Below are 19,280 nucleotides of genomic sequence, written 5' to 3' on the forward strand. Positions count from 1 at the left end.
TGAGAATATTTCTACTTCTCTGAGTTTGAAATTATGTCACATTCAAAGTTACTAACAAAATTAGATTTGTCTTTTTATCTTCTGAGCAGAAGCGTAGTCCAGATGATTGTAAGAAAAATAATGTTAGATATGCTTCTTTGGCTTAGCTGGCTCATTTCACTCTGTCCTTAGACTTTCGTCTGTTTCTCAACTTCTGGATCCCAATATATTATTTATTTTATTTGCTTATAGCAATCTCTCCATAAGATTATTACATAATTAATAAAAAGTACTCAACTTCTATACACATTTGTTGTTCTGCCTAGTAATGGTATGCTTTTGGGAGCCAATTCTCATTTTGTGTATTTTTTCTTACATGCTTTACTTTTGCATTATCTTGGATAATGTAAGAGATGTAACCATTTGTTTCTTTTATTTTGAGAAATTAAAATATTAATTTCCCAGTGAAAGGCCTTGCTGCTCTAGTTCTCATCCAATAGCTTTTTTGTCTAAAATTCGTGTTTAATCTCTTGGTAGAAGATCAAGTGTGGTATGAGATCTGACCTTAATTTGAACCTATTGGACTATGTGCTCATTTTTGTTGTCGACTCAAAGAAGTAATCTCTAAATGCTGTCCAGCAGGACCGTGCTTTCTGTCCAACACAAATGAGTCAGGGAAGCCGTTTCCTAAGAAGAATCTACCATCAAAACCTCTTACTGTTTTGTTGGCATTCAAGTATGGATTTTTACCAGTCAGTGGTTACTGTTTCATGTGAACAAGCAAATATCCAGTAAAGGCTATTTTGAGTGGATTTACTAAGAAGATCATGATAATTCATTTGGTACTTGTGTTTTCAATTGGTTAACTAGCTTTCTTTCCTTTGTGGTGTATGATGGGATCTCCACTAGACAGAGGTAACCTATTGGATAGTTGGATACCTGGATGCTGATGTGGTGGTGCTTGTTGGTTTAGTTTTCATGATACTCCTCCTGAGGTTATGCTTGCAATGCTGCTTCTTATTCTGTGCTTGCATGATGTTATTACTGTGGATTGCGCTTTGTTGGTTTGGGTTCTTAAAACCTCCCATTTCTTTTTTTATTATCCAGAATAATTCCTTGAATATCTGGTTGGTTCAGAACTTACAGAAATTAGTTGCAAGTCTAACTCCCTGGTGGATCCTTTTCAGTTTTTGAAAATATCTTCAGTATCACCACTAAGTGTATGGTTTGGCTAGGAATTCAGAAAACGGGGTAGGTTTGCTTCAACACCCAGGAAGAGACCACTTACTAGACAGGCCATTACTGAAGCTGAGAATTAACTCTCTTTGTGACTTTTATAGCTTAAAGAAAATGAATACATTCTTAGAGTAAAAGCTAAGTTTTTGGAGAGTTTTATCAAATATCTGAAATTTGGAATCCTCCACCAAGGTAATAGCAAATATAATTAAATGAAACCATGCCTAAAGCTTGGCGTGCATGTCTAGTTGGCCGTTATATTTCAGAGACGCTGTTTACTCTGCAAACTGTTCTACTTTCCAAAACTAAGGTTCTTGGGGCTCATAAGGTAAAAATTAAAATTACTATTTCAGAAATTAGTTTTCTGAGCAGTTGTATGGGCCTTGGAAATAGTTGCTTGCCTCTTCATTTCTAATCACAAGTAGTATAGTTTTTCTTGGGCAGTTAGAACTGATTTCATTTTAGTTTCTTCATTTGTTTTTTTTTTTTTTCTGCCTTATATATCTCTATAGAAAAAGGTGGATTGTTTTTAAAACTTAGAAACAATACCAGTCCTGAAGTGGGCCTGTATATGTTAAATGGCAGGAGTTCATAAAATTGAAATTATTTTCCAGTGTTCATATTAAGCCAGTGTTGAAACAAAAAAACAAAGTCATCTTTGTCTTATAATTTTAAATCATCTTGAAAACTGTAAAGGATCCATTAATTTGGAATGGCCGTCAGAGAAATGCTTATGATAAATAGCATAAAACTGTCAGATAAATGATGATTCATCTCTAACTACTTATGTTCTCATTCTGTTATATCTTCTTTTTATCTTTTGGTTGGACTCATACATTTAATAGAAAATTGCCCAGGAACGAGAAAAATTTGCTGATGAAGGCAGTATATTTTACACCCTTGGAGAATGTGGACTCATATCCTTTTCAGACTACATTTTCCTTACAACTGTTCTTTCCAGTAAGTATAAACTTTTCATTTTATTCTTTTATAGGGAGCATACAGGACTATAAAAAGAATTGATCAGAGGGGGAAACAAGTTATGTTTGTAGAGTTAATAAATTGTAAATTACATAAAATTTCGTTTGTTTTGAATTCTCTCTAACTTGTGTATAGAACCACCTGAGAAAGTGGAAGGAAAATAAGTATCAAAGTAAAGTTAAAAAAATAAAGCAACTATGAAGTTACATCTGCCTTTAACTGTTTGAAGCTCTGTATTCTGTCAAGATAAATTGTATATTACCTACTCCTACTGTAGCCTTCATTAATGTTTCTACTTCCCCAATAGAACACAGATTGATCTATCATTTCCTCCACTAAAGAGGAAAATTGGCTCAAGTGTTCTAATTGTGTTAGAATATTCATTTTTGTTTGTTTGTTTTTCTTTTTGGTTTTGGTGAGGAAGATTGGCCTTCAGCTAACATCTGTTACCAATCTTCCTCTTTTTGTTCGAGGAAGATTGTTGCTGAGCTAACATTTGTGGAAGTCTTCCTCTGTTTTGTATGTGGGACGCTACCACCCCATGGCTTGATGAGCAGTGCCTAGGTCCACACCTGGGATCCAAACCCACAAACTCTGGGCTGCCAAAGCAGAGAACACGAACTTAACCACTATGCCACAGAGCAGGCCCCTTGAATATTCATTTTTCAATCTTAGAGGATTACTTCTTAAGACAAAACTCAAATTTGACTCATTTAGCACACTGATGAGTTTCTAAATTTTTTTAAGCTAAGCAATTTTGTTGATTAGTATGCTGCTCTGTTTCTTAATATTATTTCCCTATATTGTGCCTTTTTTAACCATTCAGAAAAACAAAACAAAATGTATGTTTCTAGTTCTCTGTGTACACTGTATTAAAATCTACCCAAATTGAACCAAAGAGATCTTATTTGTACGTTTGAAAGAGATGATTCTCAGTTTTTTTCCATCTGGGACATATCAAACAAAAATAACCATCTCTTCCTTCCTTTCTCCAGGCTAGTCATCTGTAAAGATAAAACTATATGACACTTTTTAATAAATGACATACACAGTTCCTGCCATGGCTCTGACCACTTATACCATTCTTTCCTCTGATTAGGACAGGAAAATGAAGAAATATGGACTAATATACCTTACCACAGCTGTCTTTGGAGTACCAAAGTATTTGAATAAATTTGTGTGGTGGACTTATGCTCTAGCAATGTAGATATACATTGATTTGTTGTGAAGATCCAAAATAGAAAACTAAGTAAAAGCACATTTATGATCTTAAATTGTGTATTGTTAGAGTTAGTTATTATTTTGGTAGGGCATAGGTTTTCAAAACAGGCTTCAGTTCAAATCCTGGCCCCGTCACTTCTTAGCTTTGTGATTCGGGGCAAGTCAGTGAACTTGTTCATCTGTTTTGTGTGTAAAATGAAGATGGCAATAATACCAAACCCAAATGATTTATCTGAAGATTGTGAGATCATGTATATAGAGTACCTGGTTCAGTGCCTAGTATTTAGTTGATATGCGATCTGTCTGGGTTTTTATTCTTGATATCCTGTCACAACATGTTATTTCATATTTGATTTTAAGAGATCCCTAAATCTTGTCATAAAAAAAACAGGATTGGTGGGGATTTTTTAAACTTTATTGTGACTTTGGATAGAGTTTACATTAAATAGGCATGATGTGGCAGAAAGAGCACTGCATTAAGTGCAAAGGCCAACGTAGAGAACTGTATTGATGTATAATGTATATTATGGAAGTAGTCCTAGTAAATGTTTGTTTAGCTGAAGTGAGATTTTAAGTTTTTGTCTTCGTGTCATTCTAAGTGTCAGAAGGCCCATAGAGCAGAACCTTCAGAATACCTCATACATTGTGCAGCTCCCTTAATTCAATAATTTAAAAGGAGGTAAAAATAAGTCATATTGACCCTTGAGTTCTGGAAACCCCTTCAAGTAGCTCTGCAGGTCTGGGCATCTTTACTTCTTGGTGCTCAGCTCCTGCTTAGACATGGTGAGTGATTTACAAAATTGCTTAGTATTGTGATGTCATATACTTTCTATATTTGTCAGGAAAGAGAAAATATGATAAGAATCTCATTTTAAGATTTTCTCGTTATCACTGGTTTTAAGCATTTTGATTATTATATGCCTGGAGTGTTTCTCAGCATTAGCACTATTGATGTTTTGGGCAGGATAATTCGTTGTTGTGAAGGCTGTCTTGTGCATTGTAGGATGGTTAACAACATTCCTGGCATCTACACACTAGATGCCATTAGCACACCATCTCTCCTCGCCCCTCTCCCATTTGTGACAACCAAAAATGTCTTCAGAAATTGCATATGTCCCAGGAGGAGTGGGGATGGGGAGGAATCATCCCTGGTTGAGAACCACTGATGTAGTTTTTGACAGGGTTTTTTGTTGTTATTATGTGGCTTGATGTAGTGGTCTTCATGTTTCTTGTCTTGGAGTTTTTTGGATCTGTGGATTTATAGTTTTCATCAAATTTGGGAAAATTTCAGCCGTTATTTTTTCAAATGCTTTTTCTTTGCTTCCTCATCCTCTCCTTTGGGGACTCTAATTACACATATATTTTCCTCACATCAACACTATAATGTTCATACTATTATAATACTGATTTTATAGATGAGGAAATTGAGGCATACAGATGTTTAAAGAATTTGCCCTGAGTCCCACAGTAAGTAGATAATTTAGGGTTTGATATTTTCTTTTCTTTTTTTTTTTTTTGAGGAAGATCAGCCCTGAGCTAACTACTGCCAATCTTCCTCTTTTTGCTAAGGAAGACCGGCCCTGAGTGAACATCTGTACCCATCTTCCTCTCTTTTATATGTGGGACACCTACCACAACATGGCGTTTGCCAAGCGGTGCCACGTCCACACCCAGGATCTGAACTGGTGAACCCTGGGCGGCCTGAGAAACGGAATGTGCGAACTTAACTGCTGCCCCACTGGGCTGGCCCCTGATTTAGGGTTTGAACCCAGGCTGCCTCAGCATCTGAGATCCTGTCACTTGGCTTTACTGATGTGGTCACATTTTCAGCAGTGATTAGCTGTGGTTTACCTTAGTGACTCTTCTTTCTCTAAGGCTAGGCTGTGGGAAGACTGGTCATAAACTCTTCTGTAGAGAGTTCAAGCATCCTTGCAATCTGAATGTTGCACACTGCATTGTCTACTTTATCTAACAAGCCATGGGGAAAAATATGCCACAGAAATTACACTGAGATCAGTTCTTTCACATGTCCAAATTGCTACTAGGATGAAAGGAAATGAGAATCAGAGGATCAACTTCCTTGTGGGTAGCAAGGGATCATTACATCTAGATACACTAAATGATGACTAAATCATCCTGCAAGAGTTAGTGCAATTTTTAAACACTAAAAGCCATGCCAGGGAGTGGCTTGGGACTAGGGGAAAGTGCATTAGCATTTGCATTCACCTGTTACTCTGGTGGACAACAGGGACCGTCCTTGAGATTTCCAATGGAAACCCAGCCACAGCAATGCAAACAGCATAACCCAGATAATGCAGGACTGTCATATTTCTGATTAGCTGGGTTTTTTTTCAAAATTAATAAATTCAGTGGTGTTCAAGAAATTGCCAGAAATTGCCATCATTTGAAGAACATGAACACTCTGCCCAAATGGATTGACACTTAGAACCTCAAAGTACCGTAGAAACTCTACATGTTGTCTAAAATAAAATTTGACAACTATATATAGTAAATCATTCGTTTTTTTCTCAATTTCTAATTACCTCTCCTAAAAATAAAATTAAGAAAGCTACTTGTCTAAGAAAGCATGTTATGCTATATAATTTCCCCCATTAAATAAATTCTTATTTAAACTTTTTAGAAGCTCGATTTTTAGCTAAACAAGAATTTCTTAGACACATACCCAGAATAACAACCAATTTGGGAGAAATGTCTTGTGTTTATAATAAGCAGTGGCATAAATTTCTCACTCTTCTCTGTATGTACTTTGGATAATGGGGGCCATCTTTGGCAAACCTAAAATTTTAAACACCTTTTATCTTGTCATACACACACACACATACACACCTCCTAAATCCCTTTCCTACTTTAATTTTTCTTCTTGGCATTTATCACTATTTAACATTCTATATAGTTAATGTCTTTATCTTGTTTATTTACATTCTCCCTAGAATGTAAACTGCGTGACAGTGATCATAGATTTGTAGTCATATTCACTGCAAATATATCTACTGTATATAAAGTATTGTGGCAAGGTAACAAAGCAAGAATATGAACTTTTTTTCAATTTTCTCCAAAAGGAAGTTTAGCAAACATAAGACTTGACTTTTCTGTTTATATCCTAAATTGAGAACAATCCTTGTAGCTGTGGATGTCCTCAATCTGCAGCCAGTACCAGCGGAGTGAGGGAAACATGTTTTTTAATTAATCTATTTCCAAACAAGCTTGGTTGCTTATAATTCAGAATTCATATATTTATATTCCACCCTTATTCCTAATTCTTAAATTCTATTGCTTTATACCCTATCTTTCTGAACAGGTTTGATGGATTAACTTGAAGAATTTTCAGCATAATCCATGGCATCTGTATTAGGTAGAATATTAAGTATTTACTAAATAACTTCTCACTAATAAAAGAAATTCAGATTCATCCTAGGCAAGATGAATGGACTGCTAATAATTACTATTAGTAAATAATTTCCAGAGAGCTTCTGATCCTTATAGTAGGTTAATAGGAATTGAATGAGAATACAGAAGCATGTGTATTAATGGCTTAATTCTCTGCACTAACCAACTGCAACATTAGCTAATGGTCTTAAATCTTACAATAGAAGTCAGAAATTTTTCTCCATAACTAGGTATAGAAAAAGGTCATCAAGATTTATCTAGAATGCTATATATTATTTATTGATTTGGCTCATTCTTGCTAATGCTAGGATTCAGTAGGTAATGATAATGTAACTTAGAATCTGGATCTTGGCCATTGACAATTGTGAAATATTTATTTTGTGTTCTTTGTCTTCATATGTGTTCTAACTAAAGTGATTAACCATATGGGCTAATACATGAAAATAATTCTAGTTAGATGGAGGAGGCAATAATAAAACGATTAAAAAATTGATTCTTAAGCACCTTCCTTACTATTTACTATTAATCTTTGAAAAGCCACCAGAAAAATCAAAAGCAAAAAATGCTATGGCATGTTCAGTACCTAGGAACACACCTAATGAAAGTCAGGCATGAGTCACTGTATTTTGATTTTGATTCCTTCTTTAGATTTCAGGGAATCGGGAAAAATTGAATTAAGTGGCAGGATTTCATTTACTGACAAACTACATCCTCATTGTGTTGCATGTCTCTCACACACACACAAAACTTTTGAGAAATTACAACAACATTCAAATGAAAGTTTATGTTTTATTTCTCTTGCCATACTAAAGTCAAGAGCAGATCACAAAGTGTGTATGACATGGAGATAGTGATGCTGATCAGTGCTATTTCATCTGATGAAAACGTTATAGAAGTTATAGATGAAAGTAAGTTTTTCAGGTTGAGTGATCTGTTGAAAAATATGAGCAAGGCAACATACTGAGATCTATGAACAGATTTAAGGCAGTTACAAATCTTTTTTATTGGGACATCAGAGTTGTGGCAGTTATAGAGAAAATTTGGCTTAGCTATAAGCTGCATAGTTTTTATGTCTAGGATTATCTGCAGTTGCTAAATTGACATTATGAAGAGTAAGACAAAGAAGATGAAAGGCTGATCTTATTTAGTGTTATTTTAGCCTATAAGAAGTGCTTAGGATTTTGGAAATACTCATTTGCATGGTATAAGGCCAAAACTATCTCATTGTGTTGTTTACCAGTAACTTATTTCTCTAGCATAACCTGTTCTTCTGGTTAATTCATTGATTTTATAATAATACAGCTTCTGTCAAAACAACTAAATAATGCTTTTAAATATATCAAGTATTTATAATATTAAATTCTTTTTGAGCCAGATGTATTTGAGAACACTGCCGTTTCAGTAGCCACCACTGTTACAGACAGTTGAAACGTTTACATCTTTGTATCAACAACCACACAAGAATTTTAGTTCACATGGGCAAGAAATAAGTGGTGTTTGTGTTTAACTCTCTCAAATCTACTTGTGGCTATACTAGAAGATTAAAATATTTTCTTTGTCTGCAAATAGAAGTTTATCCTTTGGGAACAATTGCTTGAGATTTGTCCGAGAGGAGAACAGACTAAAGAAGCAACCTATGGCTTATCACGAAAGTAAGATCTAAATGTATTTTGAATGTATCTTGAGGAAGATTTCATAATTTTACACCTATGAGGGAACCAGTTTTTATTAGCCTTTTCATACTTGTGTTTTGTTAGAATTGATCCATTTTTATTTTTTGAAAATTCTAATGTTGTAATAATTCTAATAAAATTCTAATACTGACTTAAAATGTTATGGAAATCTAGTTAGGGACACATGATTTCTGTAGCTCTGCCCTTTCAATACAAACAGTCAAGATGGGGCTATGTCCTAAAAAGAGTATTGAATGAGGTTGTCAGGAGTGCTTTCTGTATGTTCTTTGGGCTGATGCTGCCACCAAAATTATGTCTGCATATGCTTTGTTCTCTCTTGAATGGCTTATGTTGGCCTGTAAAGCTTTCTGCTACTTTTCCATGGAATGAGTTCTCTACGATACCTGAGATTCACATAGAAGGCCTAGAAGGGAGAGGAGGAGGAGGTCTGCCCTTGGTTTTACTTCTGTGCTTTTTAGGCTCTTGGGAAGGAAGGCCTACCAGGGGAAGCATTTGGTAAATCCAAAGGCTTCCCTCTTTCTTAGGCCTCATTTATCAATGGGAGAAAGTTCATGGAACAAGAAAGTAAAACTCCAAAATAGCCTAAATTCTCTGCCTTCCAGAAAGTGCTCTAACCTATAAAATTATTTCTTTTTCTGCTCTTCAAATCAAAACTATCTTTCTCCTAACATATCTCAGGTAAGATTTTCCTTTTTTAAACAAACTTCAGAATTTAAAAATTTTTTACATTGAATCGTGAATGAATTATGGTGCCTCATAACAGCTCCAGAGATATTTGCAGGAAAATGCTTGTTAACGCTAAAGAATCTCTGATTGATGAAAGTTTAGACCATGGATATGGTATCACTAAATAATATCTTGAAGTAGGAACTATGTCATATGGCTTTGTATCCCCAAAGTACCTAACATTGTATCCTACTAATGGTGGTCATTCTAAAAATATTTGAATGAATAATGCCCTTATGAACATTGATGTACATATTTGTGCACTGTTTAAGACTCTGTTTTCAGTTCTTTGGGGTGCATAGCTAGGAGTGGATTTGCTGGACCACATGGTAATTCCATGTTTCAAAAAAAAATATATTTGAATGAAAGGATATTTAGGATGTGGTTTCTCTTAGCCCCTTCTAGGTAGAAAGGAGATCCAGCCACCATGTGTCCTCACACCCTTCATTACAGCATCAAATGGACCTGAGTTTACCTTTCTACCATAGTCGTTCCTTTGTTTACCTACAACAGATTGGAGAAACTTTTTCAGATTCCAGCCTCTTACAACTCTTCTAACTTCTGTCGTATCCTCTTCAAGCTCTACCCTGTCCTGTTTTTGTTCTGTCGATGGTTGGGATGGCTCTGTAGAAATTCAACCTTCAGTAATTGATGATGTTTAAAGATCTTTGCTTATGGTCTATGAGCCCCACTTTTTCACATTGTTTGCTTCTTAGAAACTAGACTGGAATCAAATCTATCTGTCCATCTGTATAGGTGATCTTTCCCTAAAACTCACAACTTAATAGTGTTTGGCTGTGCTTAGACTTCATCATGTGTTGCTTACCTGTTCCTGGAAAAACTTTAGGAAATGCTTATTTGTAGAGCTGGGGAATCTGAGGGTACAAAAAGGAAATCAAGGCAAGAAATAGTGGTTGTCATGGAATGGTTTGCCTAATCGCTTCACCTTCTGGAGAAGCTATCCAGCACAGTAGCTGGCACATAATGAGTACTCCATGTATATCTGTTGGCTAAATAAATATCCAAGAACTTTTCCTTATAGTTACTTTAATATACATATTAAAATTTTATATTGCTGCAAATACCCTTATCATCCTGCCTAGTATTTAGAACTTTTAAAATAATAGCTTTTCTCTATGTGCAGTCATGCATTGCTTAACAACAGAGACGTGCTGAGAAATCGTTGTTAGGTGGTTTTGTCATTGTGTGAACATCATAGAGTGTACTTACACAAACCTAGATGGTATAGCCTATTACACACCTAGGCTATATGGTACTAATCTTATGGGACCACCGTCGTATATGCAGTCCTTTGTTGACCAAAACATCATTATACAGCGCATGACTGTATGTATACATGATGAAAGCTAGAAAATTAATTAGAATAGCTAAGTTTTTCTATTTGGATACTAAACTGAAAAATCAAATAGCTTTTCCAAACCAAGTCACATACTGTAAAGAGAGTCCTTCAAATTAACATAAATTATCAAATATCCAGTCTCTTTACTAAAAGCATCTATGCAATAAGTTATATCTTGGCATAAGCTGTCACTTTGGCTATTATTGAACACATGGAGTAGAATGAAACCACACAGAATGAAATGAAAGTCAAACAGATGATTACCTTTTTAGGTCTCTGAAAATAGAGGTCAGGGTCTGTCACAAGGCATATGTAATTTGGGCATAAAAAATAGTAACATGCATTTGAAGAAAATACATTCCTAAAGTAGAATGTGACCTCAATACAAGGATAAAGCACTGGCATGCCTTTTAGAATCTCTGTCCCAGGAACTCTTAGGGAATCCAAGCTTTTTGACATCTCTGGCATTGAATACTCTTCCTGTAGCATAACTGTCAAAAAACAGTGTAAGGAAGAGCAATTTAAATGAAAGACTGTTTCTGGCAGCTCTCTGAAGGTTCTCCAGTAACTGAGGCTGAGATATAGTTCAAAGATAGGTTGTGTACTTTGAACTAGGAACATGAACTATTTCTTTTCTTCAGGTGTGAAATTATAGATTTTTTTTTTTTTGAGAATCAGGACTGAAATGTATTTTCTAGAAAAAACATAAATGGAAGAAAAGCAGTAGTTAGAAGGAGTGTCTACAGCTGAAGACTTGCTGAAGGAATTCAGAAAAATTTCAGATATTCTTGTGAAGTTTTTAAACTCAGCTTCTTGACATGTAGTGTTTCATATTATTTAGAAAACCTTGCCAATTGACATTAAATAAGTAAATCACACTGAGATGCAATAAAGAATAAAAAGCTCTCTGCTGCCATTGCAGAGCCTGTATGTAATGATAGCAAGCTCATAGTAACTGTCTCATGTGTTTCTTTCAATGTCTTAGGATTTTCAAATAAAAGCAAGACTAAGTCAATATGAATTTTAAGTCTGTTCTAAGAATATAGATTAAATTTCTAAGTGTCTTTTCCTTTTGGTCAGAATTTGTTCGAGTAGAATTAGGTCTTCTAACCATATTCTTTTAGTAAGTGCTGCTGGGAATAGCAGCTTGACCCTCTACCCCATATTCGTGGAATCTTGGCTATCCTGTGAGTATAGTAAATCACAGTAAATCCAATAAATCACAAATTGTGGGTTTGTCTAGGAGCTATACAAGGTGTAGGCATCATGGCTGTACCTTGCATCTTGAGGAGCTTTACCCCTTGGTCTGCCCTCCAGTTGAACTAGCTTAGACTTGGGCTTAGTCCTCAGAACTACATGAGGTGAAGTCTTTCCTAAACTTAGATCACTCTCAAAGGTCTGAAGGACTCCAGAAACTAGGATAAAGTTAGGGTTGATTACCTTTTTTGGAGGAGCAATTAGTTTTTCCTCCTCTCATTTGACTACCAAATCTATAGTGTACCCAAAACTATTTATGCATCAGAATTAACTATTAGAATGACACCTAAATTTAATTGACTATATAGTATTAGAGTATAAATTATTGGCATACATTTTTAGAATCTTGACGATGTTTATCAAACACTTTCATAAATGCTTACCCTTTGGCCCAGCAATTCCAGTCTACAAGTTTAGTCTAAAAGAAGATCGTGTATTGTGATGTTGATGATCAAAAAATACACTGGAAAGGACTCAAATATCAAACAGAATGCTGAACAAATTATGATAAATCTGTGCAATGAAATTCAAAACAGCACTTAATATAATGTATATAATACAGATTTATTGACATAGAAAAATGTTCACAATGTATTGATGGGTCAAAACATACATATTGCATGATTCTGTTTTGGGAAAAGAAAAATACATATGCGTGTGAGTATATATATTTAAAAAAGCAGTCTGAATATTTGTATTTCTGATCTGTCAGCAAATCCTGTCAGCTCTACCTTGACATAATCCAGAATCTCACCATTTTTCACTACACTTACACTACTACCCTTATCTAAAATGCTCTCATAGCTCACTCGGATTATTTCAGTACCTTCCTAATTGGTCACCCTTCTTTCACACTTGGTTCTCTACAGTCCATTCTCAACACAGCAGCCAGAATGATCTTGTTAAATTTAAATAAGATTATGTCATTCCTCTGTTCAAAATCTCTCCCCTCCCCCCCAAAAAATTTCCAATCTCTCTCAGATTTTAATCTCTCAGAATAAAAACTAAAGTCTTTCCAGGGCCCTACAAGGCCCTAAATGCTCTCCCCACCACCATCCCTTTAAAGGAAAACAGATATCAGCAGGCACTAGAATTCTCTACACTTACTGTTTTCCTTTTAGCTACAGTGAAAAAAGGATAGCTACTCTAATTATTGCTAATTAACAATAATAGTTAAGGATGTTTGGGGTGGTAGGTATAGTTTATTAAGCTTCTCTAATGGTTTTGAACTTTCTTTTTTACACCTCATAAAATTAATTATTTTTAGTGCTTGCAAAGCCTGTCTTTCAGTCGTGTCTAAGTTGACTGGTACCATAGAATTCCAAAGGTCCATTTTACTGGTACTTTATTGTATGGAAATAAAAAGAAAAGATACTAGGTTCTTATAGTGAAAAAGTAGAGGGTTAGAGTACAATTAAATGTATTTATGTACTTAGAATATCTCCATGGGCCAAATACTTTAGATTTCTAATCTGTTATCTAGAATCCAATTAGGTCTGTTAACACTATGAGGCCCCTAGACAGTTATGTAATTAACTTCAGTCTTCCTGTGCCATTCATCTGTCATGGAGTTGCTTTTAAACTGGGTGAATATGAAGCCATGAGAGAGAGGGTATTGGATGGCTAACATTAAGAAAAACAATGATGCAAAATCTAGAGTTATAAAGCAGGAAAATTAAAGGATTATCATTTTCTCCGCGGAAGCAGTCACCGCAATGTTTCTTTAAATAGTTTCTTTTCAAGTGTAAGCTATATGTAAAGTAAAATCTAACTATATGTGAGTCTAGTGAAAAGAAATTGTCTTACAGACTTAAGAGGATAATAAATCATATGTTGGGGCTTATTGCACAATAGTACATAATTCAACTTGTTTTAGAACCCAGAGGTGAAAATGTTCAAAACAGAGCATTGTTTTATCCTAACACTGTTCTCACAGATGGGGTCATCTGTCTTGTTGTTTTACGCTGTGTTCATCAGGAAATCCTTCCCTGGCCTCTTATAGGACTAACTCAGCACATAGTTCTGTTTTGTGTTTGGCTCCCTGGGCTCTCCAGTAGTGGAACATTAGTTAGACACAGGGCTTCCCTCTTCCCTGGGTGTTTTCCACAGATGGGAAGAAGCCATTAGATCTGTACCAAGACAAATTGAGGGGAAAAGACTGGTCTTTGGTGAAATGTCAAAGTAGACTAAATTCTCTGCCTTCTAGGAAATTCTTCATCTAAAACAATTACTTTTTCCCCTTTGTTATACAGAGGGTACATGGACACACATACTACTGGTACCATGTAGTCTAAATGTAATCTAAAGTCAAGTCTAGTAGGGAAACTCACAGGCAGAAAAGCAGCAAAATTACCCATCCTCGTGCCATTTAGTAGAAAAGCATGCTTAGTTGGGTCAGACACACCTGGAACACATCATGGAAAGGGCTCTAGGAAAAAGATGCTGCCCTCATAACTCACCCTGTAATTATAAGTACGAGAGGCAGGGAACATCCAGGAGGCTGTCTAACGATGAGAGCGTCCTGGTTGACGAAATGGTCTTGTTAGAAACAGGGAGCTTCCACTCCACAGGTGGTATTAGCCTCTTCTTCCATTGAGCTAATTCAGATCTACAAAGCTAGCTTTTGTTAAGTTACCAAAGGGACATCTGTATTTATCTCCTTAGCCTTCATTCCAGAAAGTCAAATTACCTTTCTCATAATACAACAAATTTAGGTTAAAAAAATTAAATCCTCAGATTAAATGAATTCATACTAAATTATAAATGACCTATAAATTCCCATAATAGTTCTAGAATATTTTCAAGAAGATGCTTGTAAATGCATGATTCCCTAAATAGTGAGGTTCATGCAGTGAATGTTGTAGTAGTATAAAAAGATCCTTCAAAATAGAAGTATGACCTGATGTTGAAACCCCAGAAACTTCTTTAAAGATGAATGGAGACCTAGTAGTAGTTTGAGTAGAGTGAGGGTCCCACTTGGTAATGTCACAAAAACGATGGAGTAGGAGACCCCAGCCTCTATCCCCCAACAAAGATCATCAGTTAGACAACTATCCACAAACAAACACAGCTGTAGGAGAGCTCTGGAGTCCACTTAAGAGACTTCAGCAACACAGTGAAACAAATAACTTGAGCATAACCACAAAAAAGGAAGGAAAAACAGCTCTATTTGCCTGTATCATCCCATCCCCCAAGCCGTCATTGCTCAGCACCAAGAGGCAATTCCACATCTAGAAAGAGTTCCCCTTGCTGGAAAAGGAAGAGTAGGGTGACTGACCAGCATTCCCAGCCTTTTAAGGCATCACACAAAAGACTCACGTCAGTTTCACTGCACTCAGATACCAGCAAAACTGAGACGTTATAGAGATGGCTAGGAATCAGGAAGAAAAGCAAGGATACCAATATCAGCCATGCAATGGGAGCAACTAGTATTTCCAGTGACCTGCTCTGTAGGAGACCCCAGTGGCTTTTGCCACTGAAAACCAATGGACAGCACAGCCACCACAGACTCCCTGCAGATGTCACCAGTTTTCACCCCAACGGTGTCCACATTCACTGATACTAGCCACCTGAGTCCCTCCCTATCCCTAGCCCCACTGGAGCCCAGGACCTGTGCCAGCAGCCACATATTTGTGAATTTCCCAATTTTCCTCCTGTTATTGATTTCTGGTTTCATACCACTGTGGTCAGAAAAGGTGCTCTATATGATTTCATACTTTCCTCTAATATTTTCCCTAGCATTCTCATCTACTTAACATCAAAATCAGGAGTCCAAAGAGAAAATTTGGGGGTAAAACTAATTTGTCTTTTCATTTGGTTTTTTCACCTACATCTTGGTCAGCAAGTAATATATACAAACACATACATATATATTCATGTATATATGCAGAGCAGCTGCAGTCTAATGGAGGCATATAAAATAATGATTGATGTATTTTAAAAGTATATCTTCACTTCTATGTGTAAATGTGTATTATCTCCCTTAAAGTAGTTTTCTTTCCTCCTCACAATTTTGTCCCTCTCTAGATACATACACCATTTAGTCAAGGACTAAAAACAGCTTTACATACTAAATCGAAAGAAGTGAACATTCTTCATTTACCAAAATTGTTCCAACAATGATTGCTTTGGTAAGTTTTTTTTCCCCCAAGAGGCTAGGAAAGAGGACTTCCCAGTTGTATTTATATACTCTGCCTCTCCCAGATGTGGCTGAAATTTCTCAAATTAGTCATTTTTCTTCCTGTTCTTCAAACTAGTCATTTAGGCATTTCCTATATCATGGTTGTGGTCATATTGATAATCATTTAATTTAATAATTCCTGCCTTTTTGCCTTCATTGAGGATTTGGCATTTAATTCAGATTATTAGAAGAGGGTATAGGGCAGGGACTAGATGAAAGCACTTTAAAACGTGCCTGAAAGTAGAACTAAAAATGAGGGAAGGACTGATGGATCTTAAATGTAAGAATGAATTTTATTTTTAAGAGACAAGTTAGGAAAGTTGTGAGCTACCTAGTCTTACAGTGCCCTTTATAGCAAAGGATACCCCTTTATAGTTAATTCGGTCTGCTATATGTTTCATCCTGACAGCTATCCATCAGAGTAGAGTCTAGACATACCACTAGGGTTCAGATTCCAGCTCTGCCATTTACCAGTTAGGTGAGCCTCAGTTTCCTCTTCTGTAAAGTGGTGATACCAGTAGTACCTGTCTCATAGGATTGTTATGAGGATTAAATGAGTACTAATTTATAATGAGCAACTTGTAAGTTACTTGGAACAGTACCTGACACATGGTAAGCCCACAGTAAATGCTGGTTATTTTTAAATTCATATTTCCAAAAAGACTAATTGATTATACATGTGGAGAATAGACCTTTTCATCTATTTTCTGTAGACTTGGGCCTGAACACATCTCAAATTCTAATTCCTCCATAGGCCTTCTTGATAAATCTATATTTACTTGATCTTTCCTCAAAAAACTTTTCATTTGGGTCATAGAAACTATAGACCAAGAGAGAAGAGGGAAAATTAGGAAGTTGCTGTGTGAGAGCTTATTAGTCATTTTAGTTTCCCAGTTTATAAATCTATTATATATTTATTTTATGACTATACACGTTACTATTATTAGTAGTTCTAAGAGTTTTTGGTTCATTTTCCTGGCATTTTTAGGAGGACATTTATGTAATCTTCAAATAATGATTCTTTTTTCTTTCTTTCTTTCTTTCTTTTTGGTGAGGAAGATTGGCCCTGAGCTAACATCTGTTGCCAATCTTCCTCTTTTTGCTTGAGGAAGATTGTCGCTGAGCTAACATCTGTGCCAATCTTCCTCCATTTTGTTTGTGGGATGCTGCCACAGCATGGCTTGATGAGCAGTATGTAGGTCTGTACCCAGGATCCAAACCTGTGAACCCCAGACTGCCAAAGTGGAGCACAGAAACTTGAACACTATGCCACCAGGCCAGCCCCTTTTTCTTTTTTCTAACATGTAGGCTTTATATTATTTCATTATATATTTGCTTTGACTAGAACTTTCAAAATAATAGTAATAATAGTGAGTGTCCCCACTTTATTATGTTAAAATAAATGTCTTCAGCATTTTTCAATTAGGTATATTGTGAATGTTGGTTTCAGATAAATGTTTTTTACTATATTGAAGAAGTTCCTCCTATTCTATTTTGCAGGGGAAAAAAAAGATTATTAGGAAAACTTTATAATTTGTCAAGTTCTTTTTCAGCATCTAGCCTGATGATCAAAGTGGCTTTATTCCTGTGACCTAGTTTTATTGCATTATAGTCATAAAAATGCTGCATTTACAGTCTCTTCTTTTACTTGTGTTTGTTTTTTGTTTTGTGTGCTTGTGTGTGTATGTGGACTAATATACAATCAATCGTTCTAAATTTCCCTTGAACATTAAAAAAAATATATAGTCTCTGTTTACCAGAAAGCAATGTCCAATATATATCTATTAAATTGAACTTATGGTTTGTATTGTATGAAGTTTCTATGACCTCTTTGAATTTTCCACAAAATATGTCACAGACTGAGGTATTATAGTAATTTTTATAATTGCTCCTTTACATATAACTGTTACATGTTTTGATGCCATATTGTCTTGTACATAAAGATATATATTAGATCTTCATTATGGATGGTACCTATTAATAATATGAAAATAATAGTCCTGCTTTTAGTTCATTTCTGTCTCAGATTAATAATACCACCTCTGCTTTCTTCCTGTTTTGTTTTCCAGTATTTCCTCTTTTTTATCTTTCTATATTATTTTGTTTTTGACATATTTCTTGTAAATAACATAATTTGATCCAATCTGAGAGCATTTGTCTTTTTTTATTAAATTTTTTTAATTTGAGTTCATAATAGTTTACATCATTGTGAAATTTCAGTTGTAAATTATTTCTCGTCTGTCACCACATAGGGGGCTCCCCTTCACCCCCTGTACTCACTCCCCACCCCCTTTCCCCTAGGAACCACTTAACTGTTTTCTTTGTCCATGTGCTTATTTATATTCCACGTATGAGTGAAATCATATGGTGTTTGTCTTTCTCCGTCTGGCTTACTTTGCTTAGCTTAATTCCCTCCAGGTCTTTCCATGTTGTTGCAAATGGGATGAATTTGTCCTTTTTTTCTGGATAAGTAGTATTCCTTTGTATATATATACCACATCTTCTTTATCCACTCATCCGTCAATGGGCACTTGGATTGTTTCCATGTCTTGGCTATTGTGAATAGTGCTGCGATGAACATAGGGGTACATATGTTACTTTGGATTGTTGATTTCAAGTTGTTTGGGGAGATACCCACGAGTGGGATAGCTTGGTCATATGGTATTTGTATTTTTAGTTTTTTGAGGAATCTCCATACTGTTTTCCGTAGTGGCTACACCAGTTTGCATTCCCACCAGCAGTGTATGAGGGTTCCCTTCTCTCCACACCCTCTCCAGCATTTCTTATTTTTAGTCTTAGTGATTATAGCCATTTTAACAGGCCTAAGGTGGTATCTTCGTGTAGTTTTGACTTGCATTTCCCTGATGATTAGTGATGTTGAACATCTTTTCACGTGTTTATTGGCCATCTGTATATCTTCTTTGGAAAAATGTCTGTTCATATCCTCTGTCCATTTTTTGATCAGGCTGTTTGGTTTTTTTGTTGTTCAGTTGTGTGAGTTCCTTATATATTATGGAGATTGACCCCTTATTGGATATATGATTTGCAAAAATTTTCTCGCAATTGGTGGGTTGTCTTTTGATTTTGATCCTAGTTTCTTTTGCGTTGCAGAAGCTCATTAGTCTGATGAACTCTCACTTGTTTATTTTTTCTTTTGTTTCCCTTGTCTGAGAAGACATGGTATTCAAAAAGATCCTTTTAAGTTCGATGTCAAAGAGTGTACTACCTATATTATCTT

At 35.6% G+C, this 19,280-nt stretch overlaps 1 protein-coding gene across 2 annotated transcripts in view; it reads left to right on the plus strand.

Annotated features, from left to right (window-relative positions):
* MICU1 (mitochondrial calcium uptake 1) overlaps positions 1 to 19,280 on the plus strand; it is a 234,750-nt gene that overhangs the window by 106,489 nt on the left and 108,981 nt on the right. For both annotated transcript variants that reach the window (XM_046651419.1, XM_046651428.1), the window contains one exon: positions 2,061 to 2,175. In XM_046651419.1, the coding sequence (XP_046507375.1) occupies positions 2,061 to 2,175 (115 nt within the window). The remainder of the gene's footprint in view (positions 1 to 2,060; positions 2,176 to 19,280) is intronic.

Source organism: Equus quagga, chromosome 2, assembly GCF_021613505.1.
Source record: "Equus quagga isolate Etosha38 chromosome 2, UCLA_HA_Equagga_1.0, whole genome shotgun sequence".
Lineage (NCBI taxonomy): Eukaryota > Metazoa > Chordata > Mammalia > Perissodactyla > Equidae > Equus > Equus quagga.